This window comes from Ambystoma mexicanum, chromosome 1q (genome assembly GCF_040938575.1).
Source record: "Ambystoma mexicanum isolate Mex_15411 chromosome 1q, UKY_AmexF1_1, whole genome shotgun sequence".
NCBI classification, from domain to species: domain Eukaryota; kingdom Metazoa; phylum Chordata; class Amphibia; order Caudata; family Ambystomatidae; genus Ambystoma; species Ambystoma mexicanum.
This window is the reverse complement of record NC_090922.1, coordinates 67730176-67754917: the sequence shown is the minus strand read 5'-3', so window position 1 is coordinate 67754917 and position 24742 is coordinate 67730176. Positions and strand designations below refer to the sequence as shown.

Genomic DNA, 24742 nt, shown 5'->3' with positions numbered 1-24742 from the left:
ACAGCGCTTACAGGCAAGCCAAAATCTGAAAACCACACTGCTTAAAACCACGTGTGTATTTTGTAACCTACGTGAAGCTGAACCAACACAGCACTTATGCCATAATCACTGGGGCTACATTCAACTATTTGGGCAAGATAATGGGCCTACTTCTACAGTATAGAGGCGCCCACAACAACAAACTATTTACTGAAACTGACACGTACCAACAGGAGTGGGCAACACACTTGCATCAGCACAGGGCCATTTAATTTAACACGCTTGGGACCCCCCACAAAACGCCATGAGGAACTTCGGGGCATTGTAAATATTGATTACTGGTTACATAATTTTCACTGCATCAGTCGGGCACGCAAGATCCTCTGCACAGGAGCAATAGTTTAACGCACCATGAAGCCCCATTAACGCTATGGAGGACACTTCTCATTCTGTATGTACGGAGCACTGGATATGTAGCAGTGGCACCTCGGAACTCTCAAATGAATGAGGCACCTTGTCATTAATGCAACGTGTGTTTTTGCAACTTACATGAAGCTGAACCAACACAGCATTTATGCCATAATCACTGGGGCTACATTCAACTATTTGGGCAAGATAATGGGCCTACTTCTACAGTATAGAGGAGCCCACAACAACTTAACGATTTACTGAAACTGACGCGTACTAACGGGAGTGGGCAACACACTTGCCTCAACACAGGACCATTTAATTTAACACGCCTGGGACCCCCCCTGCAAACGCCAAGAAGGAACCTCCGCACATTGTAAAGATTGATTGCTGTTTACATAGTATTCACTGCATCGGTCGGTACGCAAGATCCTCTGCCAGGAGCAATAGCTTAACGCACCATGGAACCCCATTAACGCAATGGAGGACTTTCCTCATTCTCCATGTACTGAGCACTGGATATGTAGTTTTCACTGTACTATTTTGGCACGCTACTTCTCTAGCCTACTAACCCACGAGCACAGCCAACACTGATCGGTGGCATGACCGGGCCTTGTGCTCCTTTTCTCTTACAGCTGGTGGTTTGCACCTAATGGAGGCACCAAGAAACCCAAACTAACCATGGAACTATAAGCATTAGGACCAACATAGGAGAATTAATTACTTACTCTATCTCTTTCCACATAGGTGTCACCCTCTACCATTGCTGAACATAAGAATTTCAATTCCAACCATCCGGGAACACGCTAACCCTACATTTGGTAAGCTTTACTCAAGCAACCTCATAAGCTTACTCAAATCTTAATTAGACCAACAAACAAGGCGACTAAAGAGCAATTTCTCACACTTTTTCTCTCTCCTTTTACCTCCCCAAATGAATTTCTTTTTAAAATTCCCAGTTCTATTTTGTTAATAATGCCATGAAACAATAACAATTGCATAATAGGACTATAACTGACTGACAATGGTAAAATAAAATGGTAATTTAACCCATGTGACCAATTAACATACACGCAAAGGCATTGTTAATATGTGAATATGTCACACCGGACAAATGTTACGGGACTATTAACATTGTTTATGAACTTTTGAACTATGGTCTCGCCGTCAAATACTGACTACCAATTATGGGCTTTAATGTAATAATTATGAATGTTCCCCTATCACCACTCACCGTGCACCATGTCACTCATGTCACTAATATGCAGCCTTGAGAAAGACCTCAAAGGTTGAAACACGTGTCGGCACTAATGGAATAAAAGTATATCACATACTCTCTAAAACATGAAGTCTTAGCAAAGAATATGTTGGTCACAACAGTGACAACCAATGTGTGAATTACTGAAGTAAAAATAAATCAACAAATGTTGCAAACACTTACGTGTTTGGAAATTGATACTCATTGGCTACTAAGGAACCACTGTCCAGCGCCTAATTTCAAGTTTCTGGATCTCAGTAACCCAGAACAACCCTTGCAAACACTGGGACCTTAGAAGCTTGGTCCCTCTGAGATCCACCTGACAGGCGGCAGGCAACGTAAAGAAGATAGCAACGCACACACTAGCGCAATACCCACAGTCCTAACAAGCTCTCAAACCACTTTAATTATGATCCAAAATCACAACACTGCCCACACTAGCACCAAACACATCACCAAGAAAAAAAATCAAAAGGAGAGGAAGCCCCATGCAGCGTCGAGTGAAAGGTATACGGGTTCATGTCACGCCAGACATCACGCAGGACACACACGCAGGACAGACAGACATATAAACAGACACACACACACACACACACACACACATCTCAGAAGACCTTTCCTGGCCCTGACCTTTGCATAAGAACGAGACAACTGCAACTTACCTATATTCCCATCCAATAAAGAGTTAAAATCACCACCAATTATACTCTCCCCTTCACCCATGCTTTTCAAGGTACCCTCTAAATCTTTCAATAAACCTGTCAGTGCCACATTAGGGGCTAAACATTCAAATGAATCAGACAGCTATTCTCAACCTGTAATTTGACCACAACATACCTGCTACCTAGATCAAGTTCTACTCTGTCCACAGTGAACCAAAAATCTTTTCTAAGCAGAATGGCTACCTTCCCTATCCCCTCAATTGCTGGCAAAGGTACTGGAGAATTCCTTCACATACATCTTAGTCAAAATATAATCTGCCCTCTCAAATTGCAGCTGTGTCTCCTGAAGCAAGACAATGTCAGTGTTTTTCTTATTACGTTTGTTTCTACTGGGGGGGCGTGGCTTACCAGCCATGGATTAGGATGTGCTGGCGAGAGCTGCTCCGATGATCCGACGCTGATCCTTATGGAAACGCACTTAATACCTACCAAATTACTACAAAAAGAGAAACGTGTGCATGGGAACGTATGTGCTACCAGATCTATGGGGATTGAAGCCCGCTGTGCAAACATCAACAATATAAAGGACTCCGAAGTGCCCGGCTGCAATGATACATTGTATCTAAAATGGCAGAGAACAAAGGATGAACGGCCGTAGCTGTGAGAGCGGCCAAGAGGACTCAAGCGCGACGCGAGCATCGAAGCCCTGGCTCGGAGAAGATGTGCTGATCCCTCGCTCCCCTAACGACTCGTGGGGAAGAAATTGCAGAGGTGGTTCGAAAGGAGCAAAACATGTGAAGTGGACGACACCCGCGAGCGAAGCTGGTTGACGGATCGCGGAGACAAGGCAGCCCCCCTCGGCCACACCAGCCGATCGAATGTGTGGCTCCCGCAGCCTGCGGGAAATGAAATAGTAGCATTGCGGGGCTGTGGACGGGGAAATCTAACAAAATGGCTGGTGTGGCGGAACAAAGAGATACAGTGTAACAGTAGGCGGCGTGAGAAGACCCGAAAAGTGGATATATTATGTGAGATCGGCTGACTGGTGGCAAAGGAGTGGACTGGAACAAAGGAAGCAGAATCTAGGCAACTTATGAAGCGTGTTACATTGTAATGGCACAATGCCGAATTTACAGTGAGGCTCTGCCGCTCGGCGGTGAACAAAGGGAAAAGCTGGAGCAAATAGAATAGCTGGTGTGATACGAAGCAAGCAGCCGACGTGAGGTGCACAGTGAGGGACTGAAGGCTCGGCAATCAGCGCGAGAATATGCCCAAACCAGAGTGAAGCTGCATAGTCTGCAGTGTTGGAGCAGCGGCTTGGTATACTTCGGTGGCGGGTGGACCGTTAGAGAGCCGAAGTCTGAGAGTGGAAGCCGGCACAACAGAGGGAGGCCAGCGAGCGGCAGCTCAGGAAGGTGGTCCGGGAAGGACTTGCACACAGCGGGACGGGAAACCCTTCCCTTTGTTACTGAAGCGAAGGGCTCCGCCGCAGGCCATAACTGGAAATCAACCACAGAATAGTCCTGCTTCGGCTGCACAGGACGAATGTGCGCCGTACTGTAGCATGTGAGACCCATCGACCCGGTGCATGTGGCTCCCGACTGCGCACCAAACTGGCCATAATTAGCAGGCCCGCATGGAAGTGTAAATGTGCAGTGACATGCCATATGGATTTGGAGATAGTGGCTTACTGTGTGTCAGATACGCTGGATTCGGCCATAACATAACTGGGAAGGCGAGCCAGTGAGTATAAATATGAGAGGCCATGGGGGCATGGTGCAAGGAACTGTTGTGCTTGTAAGCACCGCTCAATGGTACACTGTAGTGTGGTAAGACATAGAGCCTAAGAGCAACTGGCATTACAAAGCAGCACGGCATATGGCAGTATACGAGGAAGATTGCTGAAGACATACCCAACAGTGTACATTGTGCAAACAGCCCAAAAGTCAGGTGCCTACGGCAAAGGAAAGAATGATCTCTGAGATAATAAAATGAGCCAATACGTGGGAGAGCACAACCCACTCCAGGAATAGCCCGGCAAACGCAAGCCCACACGGAAGCTCTCCTGGACAACATCCTCAGACCTGTGGCACAGGACTGGATTTGCATCGAAACAGAAGTGCGGTGCTAACACGTTAGGGATCAATCAACCTCAGACACATAGCTGCGGCTACAAGATGACGGGAAGAGAGGCCACGACCAAGAGTAAGAATAGACAGTCCACTATGGAAGCATTTGCCAAGACGCAGTTGTCTCCTGCGACCATAGCACTCAAAGGCGCGTGAACACCAATGGAGAGCACCACAATGACCGAAAACCACCAGATTTTTGCGGCTATCACAGACCTAAAAGATTCATGGGGGTTAGCGATGGCAGACTTGCGCACTTCCCTGGAGGCCAAGATAGATGCAGTGGGCATCGATGTCGCCTTGCTGAGACAGGATGTTAGGGCGTTGGCAGAGAGAACGAGCAGCCTGGAGAATGCGGTGAAAGTCAACACGGACACTAGTAGCAGCAATGCAAAGGAGGTTCACGCACTGAAGCAACAGGTAGCTAACCTGGAGAATCGGGCGGAGGAGGCAGAAGGGAGAGCAAGGAGGAACAACATCTGGTCGGCCTGCCAGAGGGGGAGGAAGGTCAAGACCCTACAGACTACGTTGAGAACCTACTGTTGCAAAAAATAGGGGCTGAAAGACTTTCGCAAGGATTCGCAGTGGAGCTCTCGCATTATCGCCCGGGGGTGCGTATCTGGGGCACCCCCCCGGGCGATAATTGCGAAAATGGAACAAGTTACTTACCTGTAACTGTTGTTCTCCAGCATGGGTCTGGCATGGATTCACATGCTCATTCCCCGTCGTCAGCCCGGGAATCCTCGGTATAGAAAAAATCTTATCAGTTTCATTTCTGATCTGTCTTTCTCAGTAGTAACCAATCACTGGTCTCTGGGTCATACTGCCCCCAGCCAATGACTGCCCTCTCCCTAAGCCCCGCCCCTGGCAGCCATCCTCAGATTTGGTAGCACGTGAAGTGGCAGTATGACCAAGTGAAGAGCCGCAGAAGGGTAGGCGGGAGGGTTTGCATGTGAATCCATGCCAGACCCATGCTGGAGAACAACAGTTACAGGTAAGTAACTTGTTCCTTCTACAGCATGGATTCACATGCTCATGAATATAAGAATACATAGCAGTATACACATGCACAACCACGGGAGGTGGCAAAAGGCTCAATATCAAGCAATACAACAACTCAGCATTAAGCAACTCTTACCTCCTCACCAGGCTCACCTTAGGCGAACAGGTTGCGCAGCACTGCCTGGCCGACTCTGGACTCTTCCCTCGAATCCCGGTCGACGCAGTAGAATCTCGTGAAGGTGTGCGTCGACCTCCACGTAGCAGCCCTGCAGATGTCGAGCAGGGGCACACCAGACAGGAACGCCGTAGTAGCAGCGTTCGCTCTGGTCGAATGGGCCCTCGGACAGCCTGGCAACGGTCGGTTTGCCAACCGGTGACAGTGCATGATGCAGCCGGAGAGCCATCAGGAAATGGAAGTCTTCGAGAGAGCCTTCCCTTGATTCACAGGTCCAAAGTTCACAAACAGCTGTGATGTCTTCCGAAAACTCTTCGTGCGGTCCACGTAGAACTTCAGCGCTCTAGCTACATCCAGCGAGTGCAGAGTCCTCTCAGCCGGCGACGGGAAGAAAACTGGCAACACCAAGGGCTCGTTGAGGTGGAAGTCCGACGGCACCTTGGGCATGAAGGAGGGGTGCGTCCTCAGCACTACCCTCGTGTCGTGAAAAGTCAAGTATGGAGGCTTGCAAGACAGGGCCTGGATCTCTCCCACTAGTCGTGCAGAGGTGATGGCCACGAGGAATGCTGTCTTCCACGACAGAAACTTCAACGGCACTGAATGCATAGGCTCGAATGGGGCCCCCATGAGCCTAGTTAGCACCACGTTGAGCTCCCACGCCGGGGCAGGGGCCTTCACCGGCGGGAATGATCGGAACCGTCCTTTCATAAATTCCTTCACCAGACGATGAGACCACAAGGACGCCCGTCCTGTAGTTCTGGTGTAACGCGAGACGGCAGCCAGATGTACCTTGATGGAAGCGTGAGATAGGCCAGCCTTGGCCAAAGACAGTAGGTACGGCAATACTCGAGGGGCCGTAATCCGCAGAGGGTTAATCTTCTGTGCACGGCAACAGACAGAGAACCTCTTCCATTTATGTCCGTAGCACTTGAGAGTTGAGGATGCCCTGGCCTTTGCAAGAACCTCTCTGCAGTCGGCCGGGATGTCGTATCCTCCAAACTCTAGTGCTGCAGGAGCCAGGCCTGCAAGTTCAGCGACTCTGGTTCGTGATGAAGAATGGCGCCTCCTTCTCTGGAGAGAAGATCCGCGTCCGTCGGCAGCTTGACAGGTGTGGACGCTGACAAGTCCAGAAGGTCCGGGAACCAGATCTGCCTCGGCCACGCCGGTGCGACGAGGATCATCCTGCACCGGGACCTCTTGAGCTGGTTGTTGAGCCGGAGTAGCAACGGCAACGGCGGGAATGCATAAAGGAACAGGCCGTCCCAGGGGAACGAGAAAGCATCGCCCATGCTCCTCGGTTGGGGAAACCTGCTGGCGAACCTCCGGCACTTGGAGTTCGCCACCGTCACGAAGAGATCGAACTGGGGTTTGCCCCATCGTCGAAAGAGTCGGTCCACTTGATCCTGGCACAGTTCCCACTCGTGGCACGAGCGCAGCCCTCTGCTGCGTGAGTCGGCGATGGTGTTTTTTATCCCTGCCAGATGAAAGGGTACCAGAAACATCCCTTGGGCGACGGCCCAATGCCACAGATCCTGGGCTTCCTTGGACAGGGCAGGGGATCTGGTTCCGCCCTGCTTCCGAATGTAAAACATTGTGGTGGTGTTGTCGGTGAAGATCCTCACCACCTTGCCCTTGAGGGACGGAAGGAAGGACCTGAGGGCCCAGAACACTGTGCGGAGTTCCAAGATGTTGATGTGGAGAGTCTTCTCCTCCGAGCACCAAAGGCCTCTCACGTGGAGACCCCCGGTGTGCGCTCCCCAACCTTCCAGGGAGGCATCCGTCGTCACCGTCACCTGGTGGGCCGGGGCTAGGAAACCTGTTCCCGCTGTCAGATGAGCGCAGACACCCCACCATCGTATCGCCTGATGGAACGCTTCGTCGAGCGGGATCCTGTCCTCGAAGCTGCCTGTCGTCTGGATCCAGTGGGCGTCGAGGAATTCTTGCAAGGGCCGCATCCGAAGTCTGCAGTGGGGCACCAGATAAATGCAAGAGGACATCATTCCGAGGAGGGACTTGATGGACCTCACTGTGGCCACGTCCGTGGCCAGTAGACGTTGCACCTTTCCTAGGATGGTCCTTATGCGCAGATTGTGTAGCAATGCGTAATTAAACTATTGCATACAGGAGCGGCAAGACACAAGCACCCTACTCCCCCCGGGTAATAATTGTAGTTGTAGTAGGTTGGTCATTAGGACGACCTCACCCTGCGGAGCTCCGAGTATAGGCGTGAGCCAGAAAGAGCTAGATGCGGGGGAGCCTGAGATCCCAGGATGGAGCTGGGCAACAGTTGAGTGGGGGTTTGTTGGGGGAGGGAGGGGAAAAAAGAAACGAGCAAAGAAACAAAAATATGAAAAAAAGGAGAAAGAAAAAGGAAGCAAACTTTGTCAAAAACCAGAATTTTGCAGAAGAATGGCCAGCGTGCAACCAATAGCTGCCCCACATCTATATCAGGCATGACAGAGTAGACACTAAGTCCTCAAACAAGCACACAACAAACCCTCAATCCCCCCCAGCCCCAAACAATACCCATAAACCATATAACAATCCAGGTTTATCCACAAGGCCCTGTTAAACAGCCTGGAAGTGCACAGCTAGGCCAAAGGAATCACTACAAGCCACAAAGCCTAGCATTGTGCACACCGTTCTAGATCTTACCTACCCACACCACTGTTGCCCTCTCCACTGCAATAAAAAAAAGAAAAATCACTAAAATGTGGATATGGGCAATCAGAGTATACTGCAACATGGAGATGGGCTTTCCCGTAGCCGTGAAGTTCCAATACGGGCCACAGCAGAGGCATAGGACCTCTGCTTCCCTAAAACCATGTGGGGGACATGGCGAGAGCCGATCATTCCCGAGCCCATGACACTTTCATCAGTTGCGGCATCAGTGTTAGGACAGTTTTTCTAAAGTCCTACCAAGACTTAATAAAAACCATATCTGAGGCAGTACATAAGCTCCACTCTTAGTATAAAGCTGTACCAGCTGAGAATGTGGGTAGCATGGAGAGAGCAGCCAGGTTTATCTTAGGAGGGAGAGAGGGCTGTAGCTTGGTACAAAGAAATTGTAGCATACATATGATCCAAAGAAACACTATGCATAGTAAAAATAAAGGGTTTCATTAAATAGGAGTAGACCAAGATAATTATTGGGTAAGTACTCTAACATCATATAAACACTGACACAATACCTATGGGTAGGCAAACCAAGGTATACACTTATTTAGAGGTGTAAGAAGCAAGTGAAGGTGAGTCAAATCTAGGGTTATACATTCAGGATAGTAATATATGGACCTTGGGGAATAAGACCAGGTTACATATACTTTTAGAATACAATCAGTACTTCAAGGGTAGTTGACCCGGTCAGTCATGCAGTGACACTAATTTATTACATCACATAATAAACCAACTGTTACAAGTATACACCTTGCAACATTACTTTTTAGAACTCAGTTCAGAGCTAGTAAAACAACTCATACTTTCTGGAGGGGCATCAAGCTACTCAATAATTATGAACACTGAATAATTATTATAGAATGCACAGGGAAAGCAAAACGCAATTACACTTTAAGAAAGACTGCGACAGTGCCCGTGTCACCAGAGAGCTGCACACCAGGAGTGAGGGAGCTATAGATGGGGAAGCTACCCCGTGTTGAGGGAAGTCTGGGCGAATCCAAAGGGGCTTGATGACGAGGGACGGTGTCGGAGCTTACCTCCCGACAACGTCCAGAGAATACACTTGCCATTGCCGTTTTTGGCTGTTACCCACAACGCCCCGTCATTCTCCAGTTGCAGTTCCTTACCTATTTATCAGCATTGCCAGGAGCTTCGTTCCTCAGACCTCAACGTCCTGAAACCCAGTCACCTGCAGGGTAATGCATGGTAGCGAGGCAGCAAGAAAGGGGACGGGGCTAGTATGGGTGTTTGTAGAGGCGTGGATAAGATCAACAGTGATTGGCTGTTAACGTTTTTTTTACCTTCACAAAATGTTTAAAAACCATCCTATTCATATATAAATAGGTCAGGCTGCTCCTTTCCTTTGTCCTGTTAACTGTGTATTCCTGTGTCTGTGTATGTGCCCCGATGCCCATGGGCTTTGGCGCTTTATAAATAAATATGACATATAACTTAACATAACAATGACACTTTGTAACTTCTTCTTTCATACAGATACAGTTACCACACTCACTTCTTTAACAAGGAAGTACTTTTACACTTGTTATACTTTCAATGCAGAATACTTTTCTTATGCAGTCCTTCTTTAGTCTACTGCATGAGTTTGTTCTCTGAGAGGCAGAATAGGGACCCTCCAGGTCTAGTTGCCAGCTGTAGGCAGGTTGAGATGGGGTTCAGTTGCAGGAAAGTCAAAGTGCCATAGACGATCTTCCTAAACACGTATGGACATTCAGAGTTAGTTAAAGTGTTCAGGGACTTCACAGAAGGCTCCCTATATGTGTTCCAGCATTAGGTCTGGGGAAGTGGCCTGGGCAAACTCCCAACCACATGAATCACCCTCTCGGCCTCACAGGATGCACACCAGACTTAAGGTAAATAATACCCCAGGCCCACACAGTACCTTAGGAGAAAAGAAGAGCTTTGGAGTGGATGCCTTCAGGAAGCAGCAGACCACGACTTGGGTCTCTGGATTCTTGGACTGGAGACGAAAGAACTGGACACTGGACGGGAACGAAGGATTACATCAGGCTCCGGTTACACAGCAGGCTGTGTGGTCGCTGTAAATCACTACAGACGTAATTTCTTCATCTTCCTCTTCGGATTCAACTCCAGTTGTCGACTTGTCGTAGTATTTATCAAGAACTACAGCACAACTTCTGCAATCACTCCCTGCAGTTAACAGAACGGGGCGGTCTGGCTCTCCAATCAGAACAGCCAGCACCCCTACTGGGAGTTGCTTCCTTTCACGCAAGGTGAAAGACAAAGGGCTGCAGAGATTTGGACTCCTCCTCGCTTCCTACCTTCTCAGACACCCTGGAGCCTACGCGGGGAATACAAAGGATTCCCACCAAACAAAACACCCACTGAGGTCGTTCACACCTAAAATGGCAGTGGAAGACCTCAACAACAACAAGGATACTTAAAAATGGCGAATAAGAAGGGACCCACCATTCTAGCAGAATGGTGGCCCTTCTGTGAATTACCGAGGCTGAATTAACAGCCTGCGTGTAATACGACTAAGAAGTCACTAAGCTAAAACCACTGCCACCAGCCGTTCAAGTAAACTCACAATTGTAACAAAAATGCTACAGGTAAGTAAGCAAGGGGATACATTGTATCCCCCTAGCACTTCACATATAGTGGGGTGTGCTGGTTTCACTATATAAAAAGGTCAAGGGGACGAAAGTCCCTCTTTACCCGCTGGCAACAGTAGTTAACCCAAGTACATTAAAGAGAAATTAACTGAGAAGCCCAACGGGGCAAACCAGCCTAAGCCCAAAAGTTATAGGAAACTATAACTCCAACCATACACTATGGAGAAACATAAAAAGGTCACCCATAAAATGAGTAAAAGAATAGGTAGGAATGGAAACAGATTCCCACTCACCTAGGGACAAGGACAAATAATCCCCCAGTCCAAGCAAAACGTTCTGGGGTTGACACAGATCAGCAAGATTCATCACAAATATGAAAACCTTACCCAACAGTTGACACCACAGCCAGACAGAGGAAAGGTACTTCCAAAAACGTGCATGGCGCAGGCTAGTGCTCGAGCACCCCAAACTGTCAACATCAACGGAAAGTGAAATTTAAATATAAATATGTTTTAAAAAATTACTTTCTAGGCATTCAAAAAAAAATAAACACCACATTTAATTAGACATGAAGGAACACAACAACATGTTACCAAATAAAAAGGAAAAGTGCCAATATCTAGATTTCCGCGGACAAGATTTCTCTGCCCCCTCTGAGCGCACACCTGCCAGAAAGTCCAAGGAGGCTTAAAGGTGGTCAGTTAAAGAGTGGTGGAGCCATCCACCACGACTTTAAAAATGGCAGGATAAACCACATAACAGGAGAGGTGCTTTTCCCCTGCCGTCTGCTTTGAATCCACAAACAGCTTCCTTTGAGCAGCAATCCCTCTATTCTAGTCATTAAATAGCATAATCATATACGTTTCACCCCCTGCCAGCTCACCCAACTCGGTGGCCTTCCTCCTCAGTAGTTCTTTCAAGGGAATCTCAGGCGTTTCACCAAAAAGGCACGAGGGGGCTGGCCAAGAGCAGCTTTTGGGGCCAGTGTTCGATGGGCCCTTTCAATCTCAAGTAAATCAGGTGACGGGAGATTCAGCAGTTTAGGCAAAACCTCTGTAGACAATCAAAAAGGTGTCCGTTCTCAACCCCTTCAGGAAAGCGTTGATCCTAATATTGGAGCGCCTGGGGTAATTTTCCTTCTCAGAAATGTTCTTATGTGCATCATCCAACATCATTGTCAAATGTGAAACTTTTTCTTCCAGGGCCTGGAGCTGATCTTCAGAGTCAGAGACCCTAGACTCAGTTTCTCTGTCTGCTTCTTGACCACAGCCTGGTTATTCTTCATTTCTAAAACTGCTTATTTGAGCCTATAGACAGAACCTTGCCTATAGACAGGTGGCTATCATTTATATTGGCATTTTCTTAGGGAGACCAAGCGGGAAAGTGCTTTTGGCAGCCAGAGGCTCGTGCCAGACACCAGATGGAGATGGGGGTGCCGGTGTAACATTAGATTTTGCTGCAACACATCCTATCCCAGCTAACTGAGCATGCGTAGTGTCGCTGTGCATGCTCAATAAATAATTAACAGGGTAGGAATCTTTGACAGCGTGGATGTAGCCTCTCCAAGTTTCCAAGACATAAAGTGCTATACTCCAGGCAAGACCAACAGAGAAACAAGCCGGTTGCAAGAGGCACGAAAAAGAACAGTGAACATTTGTGTATTCGTCTTTTGGGAAGATGTTGTCTCAGCAGTGCGGAACAGAGCAGAGCTAGGATCCTAATCAGAGTTCTAGTAAGCATTGCCACACAGTCTGAACAGTCCTTTCCAGAAGGACCCAGACAGGAGCAGGATGTGCCCCGCAACGGAGGCACCAGCATCTTTAATTCCTGCACCTACCAACATCAGTAGTTTAAAAACCACTCTTAAGATGGCCACCACGCTGCCTTGTCTGCCTGCTTCCTCCGAAACGCCTGGAGAGACACCCAGCTGCGAATAGCATTCTGATTGGGTGCTCCCACAAGCATATCCCGCCCGAGTTCCGCCGAGCTGGGAGGCAACGCTGGGCCCAGACCAAAGGCCCTCATCTAAAGGCCCTTGTCTATCCCAGTCTGTACTGGGAAGGCACGCAACACGCGTCCTACAGCAAACCACTGCTCGCAAGAAAGCCCCTCCTCCTGTCGCTGCTGACATCATTAACACAGAACACTCTACCTCAGTCAGTTAAGAGGCCCAGTTGGTCCACATCGATGTCTATTTGCCCAATGGTTCAGCTCCCGCCTCACAACAAGGGGGGTACCAACTCACTGTAACCTGCCCTGCATCGCGTCATCCCCCACCTTGTTTGTGACGAGCACTCTGTGAAGCAGCCACAATCACCCATCCTTCCCCTACCCCATCCAACCAGATTCCTGCCCTCCCTGCATCGGATGACAATCCTCTATTCAGCCTACATGAGCCTCGACACCCGTGCGCAACCACTCGCATCACCAGCTCTGCTTGCGTTACCAAACTATGTTAATGTTAGCTTGGTAACACTGGATACTGGGCCCTTCTGTCCCACGACGACCCAAAATGCAATAACAATGACCTAAGTGCAATACATCCCGGTATTGTCCTCAAGACTGTGCACGTCCATGCAGAACACCCCGCACCAAACTTAAATGTACGGTCTGCAAAATGTTTTCTGCTGCCTTGCCCTGCGCCAATGCCAATGCCACCTAGGATGAGTGTGAAATGTCTTCGGCTGCCTTGCCCTACCCCAATACTAATGCCACCCTGTATAAGTGTGAAATGTTGTTTTCTGCTGCCCTGCGCCATTGCTAAAGCCACCCAAGATAAGTGTGAAATGTTTTCTGCTTCCTTGCCCTGCCCCACCGCTAATAACAGGCCCAACGCATGCAAGGATGTTCCCCTGGCACCTAGATACCATGGCAACAACACCTCACGTGTGCCCTTTTTGGCCTACCCTAGATTGGATAGGCTCACTGGCACACCTGAGAGACCTAGTGGCTGCCCCTAAACACCAGTCAGCCCCTCCGAAGCTTGCTGCCTACATGCTCAAACCTAAACTGTGATCCCGCCTCAACTAGACAACCCAGCTTTCAACACTACCATCTGGCCACAACCCACAGCACCAGCTGCTCCCCACATACTCCTGCAAGAAACTCCCCCTACTGCATTGCCACAGTATGCCCTAAATGCTACACTCATTACACATCCCTCATCCACCCGGACCACAAACCTAGCTAACCTGCACACAGCTCCAAGCCTGGGCGCACCACGCCTCCAGTCTTCGCACCAGACCAGCTGGCCCTAACCCATCCAAGTACAAAACGTCAATCCGGCCCATATGAGCCTAAACCCCCACCCCATATGACCACCTCATGCACACCACAAGCTACCAAGCATACCACCAACCTCCACACTCTGATACACCCACCCAAGTCCACCCCGACCCACTACCACCGCCCTCCTCACCCCCCTGCGCCCTGAACGCCTCACTTGTGCCACCGTCAACGCCCGATCCATGTGCACTTACGCCCCGTCATTCACGACTTCATACTCGACAAAGATCTCGACCGGCTGGCCATAACTGAAACCTGGCTGCACGAGGCAGCTGGCCCCTCATTATCTTTAGCCTTACCCATCAGCCACTTCATCCTGAGAGCTGACAGAGAAGAGAACCAAGGCAGGAGTCACAATCGATCCAAAAACTCCCTTCCCATTACAAACTCCCCCGTCTCACCCCTGCCTAGCTACAAACTCCCATTAGCAAAAATTGAATCAAACCCCCAGACCACCATCAACCTACTACTCCTCTACTGTCAACCCAACAACGTCAGGGCCCCGGACGCTGACATCCCCCTGCTCATTGCCCCTTTCTTCAAGCCTAAAACCAAATTCCTACTCCGAGGTAATTTCAACCTAGGCTACAAAGACCCCAATGACCTTAAGTCTGCAGCCCTCACCACAGCTCTAGAGGAGATGAACTTCTCCCAAATGGTTTCCTTGCACACTCATCATAAAGGCCGGATCCTCAACTGGATACTACCCATCAACCTACCTCTTCAAGTCACTTCCACAGACCCTGTACCCTGGACTGACCTACTCACTGATCTGCTTTGCCATGTATCTCACACCCACCACTGCCAGACACACCCAACCCAACAACGTCAGGGCCCCGGACGCTGACATCCCCCTGCTCATTGCCCCTTTCTTCAAGCCTAAAACCAAATTCCTACTCCGAGGTAATTTCAACCTAGGCTACAAAGACCCCAATGACCTTAAGTCTGCAGCCCTCACCACAGCTCTAGAGGAGATGAACTTCTCCCAAATGGTTTCCTTGCACACTCATCATAAAGGCCGGATCCTCAACTGGATACTACCCATCAACCTACCTCTTCAAGTCACTTCCACAGACCCTGTACCCTGGACTGACCTACTCACTGATCTGCTTTGCCATGTATCTCACACCCACCACTGCCAGACACACCCGCAAACTGACCAAAGAATTACTCGAACTTACCATCCGTGCCGCGCTTGCGGCGCAACCTGACACCACGCACCGCGAAACCAACCTCAGTGCCTACAACACAGCACTCCTCGGTGCCTTAGACCAGTATGCTCCGATCAAAACCACGGCTCGCAAAAAAAACAAACAAAACCCACCAGAACTGGTTCAAAAAGGAATTAATATCCCTCCGCAAACTCAAACGCGGCCAAGAACATCTCTGGTGTCAAATCCCTACTATCACCAATAATACGTTCTTCAGCACCATTGCCTGTAAGTATAAAAGAGCTATCCTGACCACAAAAGCCAGCAACATCAAAAATAACAAAGCAAGCTCCAACACAAGAGAGCTCTTCAAAATCCTCAAGGAACTTGAAACTCCAGCCCCTCCGAGCAACAGCTTCCCAAAAGACCAAGCCTGGTGTACCCTTATACAAACAGCCTTAGCTAACAAAATCCATTATCAAAAAATCCCTCGTCACTCCCCCAGAATCCCCGGTACCCACCACCACCCCCTCTGCTCCCAAACCCCCTCTCTTCTACTTCACCCCGTCTCCCCACGGATGTACTCACTACCATCCAATACCTCAAAGCCACCAACTGCACTGGCAACATCTGCCCGGGCCACCTCATCAAGCTGTGCGATGACTCGCTTGCACCCATGATTGCTCATTTCATCAACACTTCCTTCAACTCCCACATAGTCCCCAACCCTAACAAAGAAGCCTGGGTCACACCGCTCCTGGAAACATCCCTCCCTAGACCCGACCCTCTTACCACAGTGCCTTACCTTCTGAAGATTATTGACCGTACTGCCTACTCACAACTTCAAACACATCTTGAAATCCACAACCTATTGGGCACTCGCCAATCAGGGTTCAGGCCCAGACACAGCACGGAATCAGCCCTCCTTGATCTTAAGATCTAGCTAGACCACATCCACGGCACGGGGGATCTCGCCATCTTCCTCCTACTTGATCTCTCTGCGGCCTTTGATGTCATAGACCACTCAATCCTATGCCACCTCCTCACTGCCACCTTCAACCTCTCCTCTGATGCAGCCAATTGGATCAAATCCTTCCTATCTGGACGTGCTCCAGGGTCTTCGCCGGGGCCGAAGCAGCTGACCCCATCCCTGTCTCCTACGGTGTCCCACAAGGATCTTGCCTATCACCTACATTGTACAATATGTACAAAAAGTCACTCTTAAACCATCTGGATAGCCTTAATGTCCCATACACAAACTTCACTGATGATACGCAAGTACTCATTAAACTCACTGGCAATCACAAACCAGACTCAGCCAACATTAATCATGTTTACAGCATCATCCAGGCCTGGATGGCCACCCACCATCTCTGGCTAAATGATAAGATGGATCTCCTAGCTGTCAGCTCTCCGCACTGCCTCAAAAACCTCGACCCTGCCTTCACCTCTTTCTGCATCAATGGGAACATCACCCCCGTATAACCCATCGTCAAAACATTAGGAGTTTATCTTGACTCTGAGCTAAACATGCAGAAACATGTCAAGGCGGTCACCTCGTCCACCGCCTACTCTACCAAACGGATCAAACTCTCCAGAAAATTCCTGACCACAAGCAACTGCCTCACCCTAGCCAGGTTAATCATTAGAAGTAAATTGGATTACTGCAATGCCATCCTTGCAGAAACCTCGCAAAAAAACCTGAACAAACTACAACTAATCCAAAATAATTCCATCAGGGCAGTTTCCCACATCTCACTCTTGGAACGCAAAGCACACTGGCTACCTATTAAAGCACCCATTTGCCCCCCCATACCTTACCCATCGCATTGCATCACAAAAAAAACAACAGAGGCAGCCTGCTCTCCTCGTCCACCTCACTTACCACCTGAAGATTCAGCAGAAAAAGAGCTGGTGGATCCTGCTTCACCGTTATTGCCCCCGCCCTGTGGAATGCCCTACCATCCTGTATCCATGAACCCTCCTACCATATCTTTCACAATCGCCACTGTTTAACAAATAACCCTGAATTTACTGCACCAGAAATGTACTGGCTGTTATCAATGATCTGTAACTATGCCACCTCTATTTATATTGACCACTCCAGAATCGTACTGTATGTAACACTACAGTAGTTCTGCTACATGTACTGTACTCTAACCTCCCTAGCACTGTGATACCTCTGGGTCTGGGCGATACCAACAAATAAAATAAATAAATAATTAACAACATCATCCATAATCTCTGTCAAATAATTCTTAACAGACTGTCCTTTAGCCCTGCAGGACCACTATTCCATTTTCCTTAACTCTCTTCTAAGGCTGTGAGTCCCCTCCCAAAACTTCAGCCGCTTCATCCCCTGTCTGGACCTTTTCAAGGGGGGGTGGGGGTTTGGGGTGGGAGAGGGTGTCAGTCATTTCAAATGAAGCCAAATCCGCCATTATTTAATAACAGGATCTCCAGGGCAGGAGCAACACCCTCAAGCAGCCATCAGCTTAAGCTGCCAGTTCTATATCCAACTCATCCTCCCTAACCACTGACATCTTAGACAAACAATTGACCAAAAGACCCTTACTAAATTGTACAGCTATAAGCACAGCAACCACCAGGAAATACTTGGGGCAGCATCATGGTGACATTTAATAGAAAATAACTGACCTAGTTGTATATGGTTTGCCCTCAATACAAATTCCACAAATAAAATATAAAATGCTTTACAGACCATACCACAGCACCTCTATTTCCACAACCATATAATTCCTTCCTCCACTTCACAGAGACTGCTAAGCAAATGCTATCATGGGCTCTGGACTACCAGTTGAGACAGGACACTCCACCCAAAAATAAGGTTCCACCAGAAATTGAAGATAGGTGTGTGTGCTTCCTCTCCGGAAAATATTCATAAAATGTGGATGCCTTAAATGTGGGTGCCTTAAATGGATCACCTTTTACACTCTGAAAAGCAATTTCACATTTAGGTAACCAGGTTAACATGATTTCCCCCTCCACTTCCTCCGAACAACCCCACGTTTCAGTACTGGCTCAACCTTAACACACAAACGTACGAAAAAAAAAATCTAGTAATGCTCAGCCAAATATCCAGAAAAGTATGCATTTGTTCCTTGTCTGTCGGCTCTGGCACCCCCCGGACAGGATGAATTATATTCGAGCAAGCTCTTACAACCTCATGCAACGTGTGTCCAAGACAGACCCCTTCCTGATGTTTTCCTTCAAACAGTGAATCCATGCTTTCACAAATGTGCTAGAACGGGCCAAAGAGGAGCCACATCATGCACCTACTGCCTACGACCATAAACCCAAATGTTATGTTGGAACAACGCCCTGTTGACCAACCCATGGAAAAAATTCTTCCTAGTTATTTGAAACACGACAGAGGGCAACGCAAAATGAATCCGGCTGAACCTCAATGCACCAAGGGGTGTAATTAACAATGTCAAGTACCAGGATTGTTCTGCCAACCTCAGTTGGCGATATACTGAAGAGAGAGCGATTATACTGAACATAGATGTCTTCCTCCAAGTAGTCAAAATGTGCAATGTGACGAGTAAAGGGAACTTACAAATCCAAATATACGTATTAATATCCCAATAAATCCACAAATACAAATAGATGTTGTCCAACATTACAGGCCAGAACAATGAAGGCCAACCACTCAACTTCTAATTTCCCATAAAGCATCAGTTGTCACAAGTCGATCAAGACCTGCCCGCCCACGCCTCCTCAGATTAGTAACGGTCGAACATTAAAAAACACCCATTTAGTACTGACAACTTAGTCCCAAAACATTGTCAAATATTCCAAGTAGCCGATACCTCTAAACTGATGACCAGATGAATTGCATTGTTAAAAATAGTGGTAGCTAAATCCTTTTTTGTCACAAATCTAACCCGGTTGAACCCATCCCAGACACAGAAACCCAACATGCGTCCTCTCGTGTTTGAATTCAAGAGTCCTCTCAAAACTCTGCTAATCGCCAACACTCACTCCTCCAAACCCATTGGAATCAACATCAGGCTTGCACAGTCTCGTACAGCCTTCCTTAAACCCTCTGTATAAATGTTACAAGGGATCAAAAGGCGATGTAGACACAGAATCAATTCCCACAAATGTTCACTGTACCATACTGTTCACTTTCACCGTCAGTAATCCGCTACAGAATCACCCTTTATTTCAAATCTGATCCACACTTCTCACTTGCTAATCTCAAGTGCCCCGCCATCGGTATGAAAAAATGAAACAACCACTTTTATTGTGAAAGAAAATGGGGCGACTAACCTCAAAAAACAGGGTCATGTCTTGAGAGAAAATGGCTAGAATTAGAAATCGCATCCATTTAAAAATTGGAGGGGAAAGGATTGACGAAGTAACTGCATTTCACTACCTAGGAATTAGGGTTGGATGGAATGCGAAGTGGACCAAGCACATTCACAGAAATAATCTGACTTGTGGGGAGGAGGGGTTGTGGGGGGTGCAACGCAATCTGTTTCCCAAAAACCTTTGGAAATAAAAATAATATTCCAGGCCTAGAACTTGAACTGTATGGGGCTCAGGCTATTACTATATGGGGCAGAGCTATGGGGAAATTGTGTTGTAAATTTGGTGATGACTGAAAAAAAAAACTCTTGTTGCTTTCACGTATGCTAAATGCCACCTTAAAGTTCGACACTTCTGAAGCCCTTACTGTACGGCGTACGATTAGGGTCAAACAGCGACAGTGCTTTAACAAAATACAAGGAGGTGGCGATTCATGTTTTACATTGCAAAGGGGCTCTTGCTATTCCTTGGCTTCAGTATATTAGGCACACCATGGAACTTCTTAACACAGAGATATTATATATTGCAACCGTTCCAGCATGAATAAAGGTAGCAAACAGCTGGTATTAAATGCCCACGCTGTTTGGGCATTACACAGAAACCAGACAAAATGCCTCCCATTATCAACAGGCTTGTTTTATCCGATTCTCAGGACAGATTTTATTAAAGAATATGATTTGTCTCTTATCATTAAACCGTTTAGTAGATCCCTTTTTATGGGAATGAGATTTGGGAAATTACTTCTTGAGTTGTTCAAATTGGGTTTGACGACAGCATCTTCGTGTTTTTGTCCATTCTGTCCCGAGACCCCTGAATCCCTGCAATATCTTCTCTTTATCTGCCCTACATAGAATTTAATCAGACATAACGCATCTTAAACAATGCCCGATTAATCACAGGGTTTGTACTTTAACAATAGCTGAAGACTTGTGTAAAAACACAAAGAATTTGGATGTAGTCTTTGCTGTATCAATATGGATCGTGGAAGCTAGGTCATTGATGAATAGACTGTTAAAATAATTGTGAAACCTGTATTTTATATTTCACCAATTTAATGGTTTCATTTTATTGGAAGATTTTAACTTTTACTTCTTGTTTTAATTTTTGTATTAGCAAAAAATCTAATATGAATGAATTTTGTATTTTAATTATTTAGGTTGTAAATACCATTGAGAGTTCTTAATGTTCTTTATTTAGCATGTGACTTTTATTGCTACAAGAAGCCCAATTAAAGGTATTTGACGACTTCTCACTTCATCCTTCCCAAAATGTGCACACCCAAGCAAAGGGTCCATGTCCACACTACTACCAGGGAAACGTGCAATAAATGCTACATTTTCTTTATCAACAACGTTTTACCCCCACTCGAGTCACGCCCTCCTTACACTTAGCCTTTCTTTACATCTGCTTTACCTTTGCCCACTTACTTCACCGGAGCTACCCTTTTTGCATTATAATGTCTTTCACAAATTCAGCATTAAGCGTAATGCTTTGTGAAATTATCAGAGCCCCCACCAAAGATGAATTGGCAGCAACCATTCTTGGCATTGTTGACACACCTTACAAAATGGTGCCTCACTAATGCTACCATTCATTTTCCGAAGTCTTAAGTATTGGTCAACAGCGCACAACTGCAATATAGTCCTTCCTCTTGGGCTTGAACACATACAATTAAATAAATATATGCCTCTACTGCATCATACAGGTTTTGGATCAAAGGGTACACCCAAGTAAGAACCAGATATTTCATAGTGATTCAATTCACTGCATGCACCGTCATCTAATCTCAGATAGGGTATCATATGCTTCTGTCCTGAAAGCCCCACTAACTTCGGTAATGAAAAGTGGTCTTAAGTAGCACACCATTTGCCATTTTGAGGAATGTTGGTGCATTCACAAAACAACCTACTTATAGAAAGCAGAAAGCTCATACCCCATTCCAACATCAATAGTAACCAAAAGCGTTTTGTTTGTTTCACCTTCATCCAGTGGACAGATGGCTGCCCATGCATAGGAAGAAAAGAGGTGGGTGAAGACATATTTTGGGCTGCTCTTGCTGAAAGGAAAAAAATACATTAACATACAAACAGTTAACCACAGACAGCCCAAATCCGTGGCACAGATATTTCTGCTGAAAACATCACCCAATAACCGCAGATTAAATATTCTCGGCAGATGGTGCAAATGAGCCTGAAGATTTGGAACCTTTTTGACATTTCCCATAAATGTCCTTGCTGCCTGCACTTGCAGGCAAAGCAATAGCCTGCAGAACCAAAGGAAGGCAGAATGACTTGCACCATAAGCATGCTAGCAACACACTAATTTCCTAACCTTTGGCTATGTTGAAAATACATACATGTATGTATATGTATGTGTGGGTGTATATAGAAGGAAAAACCATTTGAGCCAAGTCACACATTCCACAACGCCACCTCGTAGCCATCGCTGGAAGGTCGCCTCCACGTCTAAGCCACAACAGAAAGGCATTGTGGCTATGCAAATTAGCTCAATGGCAAAAAAAAATTCTCCAGGAAATTTTCTTTGTCCAAGAGGGCAGTGCTACTTTATACATAGCTTAATCAACCCAAGACAGACATTTGCAAGGCTGCCATAACTACTACATTCCTGGTTTCACCCTTATTAGGGATCATCAGTGCAGTATAGTCCCGACACAGTATAATCCTGACAGCCTTGTGGTTGGAGCATTTGGCCATGTTTTCACAACACCAAGAAAGTTATGGTGGTTTTAAAAAGGTTTGAAAAAAAATCTCTCACCTGAAATGTGAAAGTAGGATGGTTCATTTGAGCCAAGTCACACATTCCACAGCACCGCCTAGTTGCCATCGCTGGAGGTTCACCTTCAGTTGTGAGCCACAACAGCAAGGTATTGTGGGTATGCAAATTAGTTCAAATGCAAACCCTTTCCTTCAGGAAATTCTATTTGTCTAAGAGGGCAGTGCTACTTTATATAGTTTTATCAACTCAAGACAGACATTTGCAAGGTTGCCAGGACAACTACATACCTGTTTTCACCCTTATTAGGGATCATCAGTACAGTATAGTCCCGACAGCCTTGTGGTTGGAGCATTTGGTTTTGTTGGATATATTTCGTTTTCAAATGATGGGCATTGACCGTTTTTTCCACACCCTTTCAAATTTTACATCATTTTTTTGCTTAAATTTGAAATACAGTTCTTCATATTTATCTGCAGATTTGTAGTGGCTGTACCGTTACGTTTTCAACTTCCACACTTCGAAGACAAAAGGTTCCAGAGACTATGTTGAATATCATTGCAGTCAGCGGCAACTCAGCTCACCACAATGCACTTCCATTACCTAGAAGACCCAACAGGTAGACCGCGCTCCCATGATCCAAGTCCTCGAAGTCTCTGTTGCCAAGGAACGGATAGGTTGGCAAAGCACATGCCTCAATGCACGCACATGAAAAGGGAATGTGCTTGCAATGTGGACAGGGGGTCTAGTGGCCAGTCAAGTTCACCTTCTCGGCAGAGAGAGAACCCAATGGCCAGCAAAAGCAGAGCCCACCCATGGCCATCCCAAGTGCTGAGACGGTCCAGTCAACCCCTGGATCTGCAATCCGTTTCCTGCCATTCCCTCTGCTGCTACAGAGGCAATATTCTGGTATAAGAAAGAAACTGTCCCCAGCGCGGCAAAGATTCTCCAGAGCCAGTGCAAGGTGGGCCAGAGTAATGTACGATTTATTAAGTAAATCTACTGAACCAACGCACAGCCCAACCCAAGTTATTATTATAATTGGCTATTTATAACGCGCTTAAACCCTGAGATATCTAAGCGCAGACCCGGGGATCGAACCTGTGTTGCTTGCGTCGTCTTGCTTCCAAGGCGAGCACGTTGCCCCTGAGCTATCCTCCCGAGCACGAGTTGCCAGTTTCTGTTAACGCCCTCAATGAAATTCCTAATCACCTACCTTAGAATCCCCATCAGTAGTGGCAAAGATCAACATGGCAAATTTGTCCCCAACCAAAACAGAAAATACTACCTCTTTAGTGTAGTGCAGGTCTCCCATGATGTTCCCTGCAAGTCCACTCTGATGCCGAGACTCAATCTCTCCCTGCAGCTCCATCAGCAGCCACTCGTCCGGGACATTGCCAGGAGAACTGCAAAATCAAGAGCATACACTTTAGTGTCTGACCCGATCTTGTCTTTTACTGAAAAATGGAAAGCGTTTTGCCAAGAAGGATTGTAGTAACAATGGCATTTTGATGGCTAGAGCTGTCCTATGGCTGGGTCCTTTACAAAGTAAAGTTAAAATGCTTAATACATTAAACCAGATGGTGGAGTGGAAACAGCAAATAAAGGCAGCACAGGACAGACTTCAAATACATCTTCATTAGTTACAGTATTTATAGATGTGCAAACCAGCGGCGGCGGGGGTTGCGGATCATTGGGGGGAGGTGGGATTCTGATTCTGGGGCTCCCTCCAGGGAAAGTAGTGGTTCTTCTTATGGGAAACCTTGATGCCAATTCTGTTGGGATGTCCTCAATTTAAGGGGATAGGGAGTTCCAGTGATGGGGAGGGAGGAGGGTGAAGGAGCCAAAGGGGGGAGACCACGCTGCATGGGTACAGTAAGGCAGTGAAGAGTTGGAGAGAATACACTGCAAGGCGGTTGGGTATCAGTGATTGATTCATCCAGGTAAAGGACTGAAGAGACAGTCCATGGATGGATTTAAACACAATAGGTATTTGAATAAGTAGTGATTTTGTTTTGACAGCCACAGTATGTGAAGGCAATGCATAGAGAGGCGAGGATCATGGGAGGTTGCAAAGGGTATGGGTAGAAAAGTTCAGTAGCTTGTCGAGATTTGCGAAGAAGAGGAGGTAGGTCTAATGAGGAAGCTGGCATCTAATTTATAGAAGGGAAGCCCGTGAAATGTTTCAATTGAGGCCCATGTGGGCACACAATATGCATTAGTATCAACATGAATGCAAGTAATGACAGCATATTCTTTTGGCAATCATTTACTTCCCAAAACATACATTAAATTTAATTTGCACAAATCACAAAATTAATTGACGATAGTCATTACAAAAAGTGCAAGGTACAA

At 47.0% G+C, this 24742-nt stretch overlaps 1 protein-coding gene across 3 annotated transcripts in view; it reads right to left on the bottom strand.

Moving 5' to 3' along the window:
* CHTF8 (chromosome transmission fidelity factor 8) overlaps nucleotides 1-24742 on the bottom strand; it is a 178139-nt gene that overhangs the window by 56096 nt on the left and 97301 nt on the right. For all 3 annotated transcript variants that reach the window (XM_069635543.1, XM_069635544.1, XM_069635545.1), the window contains one exon: nucleotides 23676-23793. In XM_069635543.1, the coding sequence (XP_069491644.1) occupies nucleotides 23676-23793 (118 nt within the window). The remainder of the gene's footprint in view (nucleotides 1-23675; nucleotides 23794-24742) is intronic.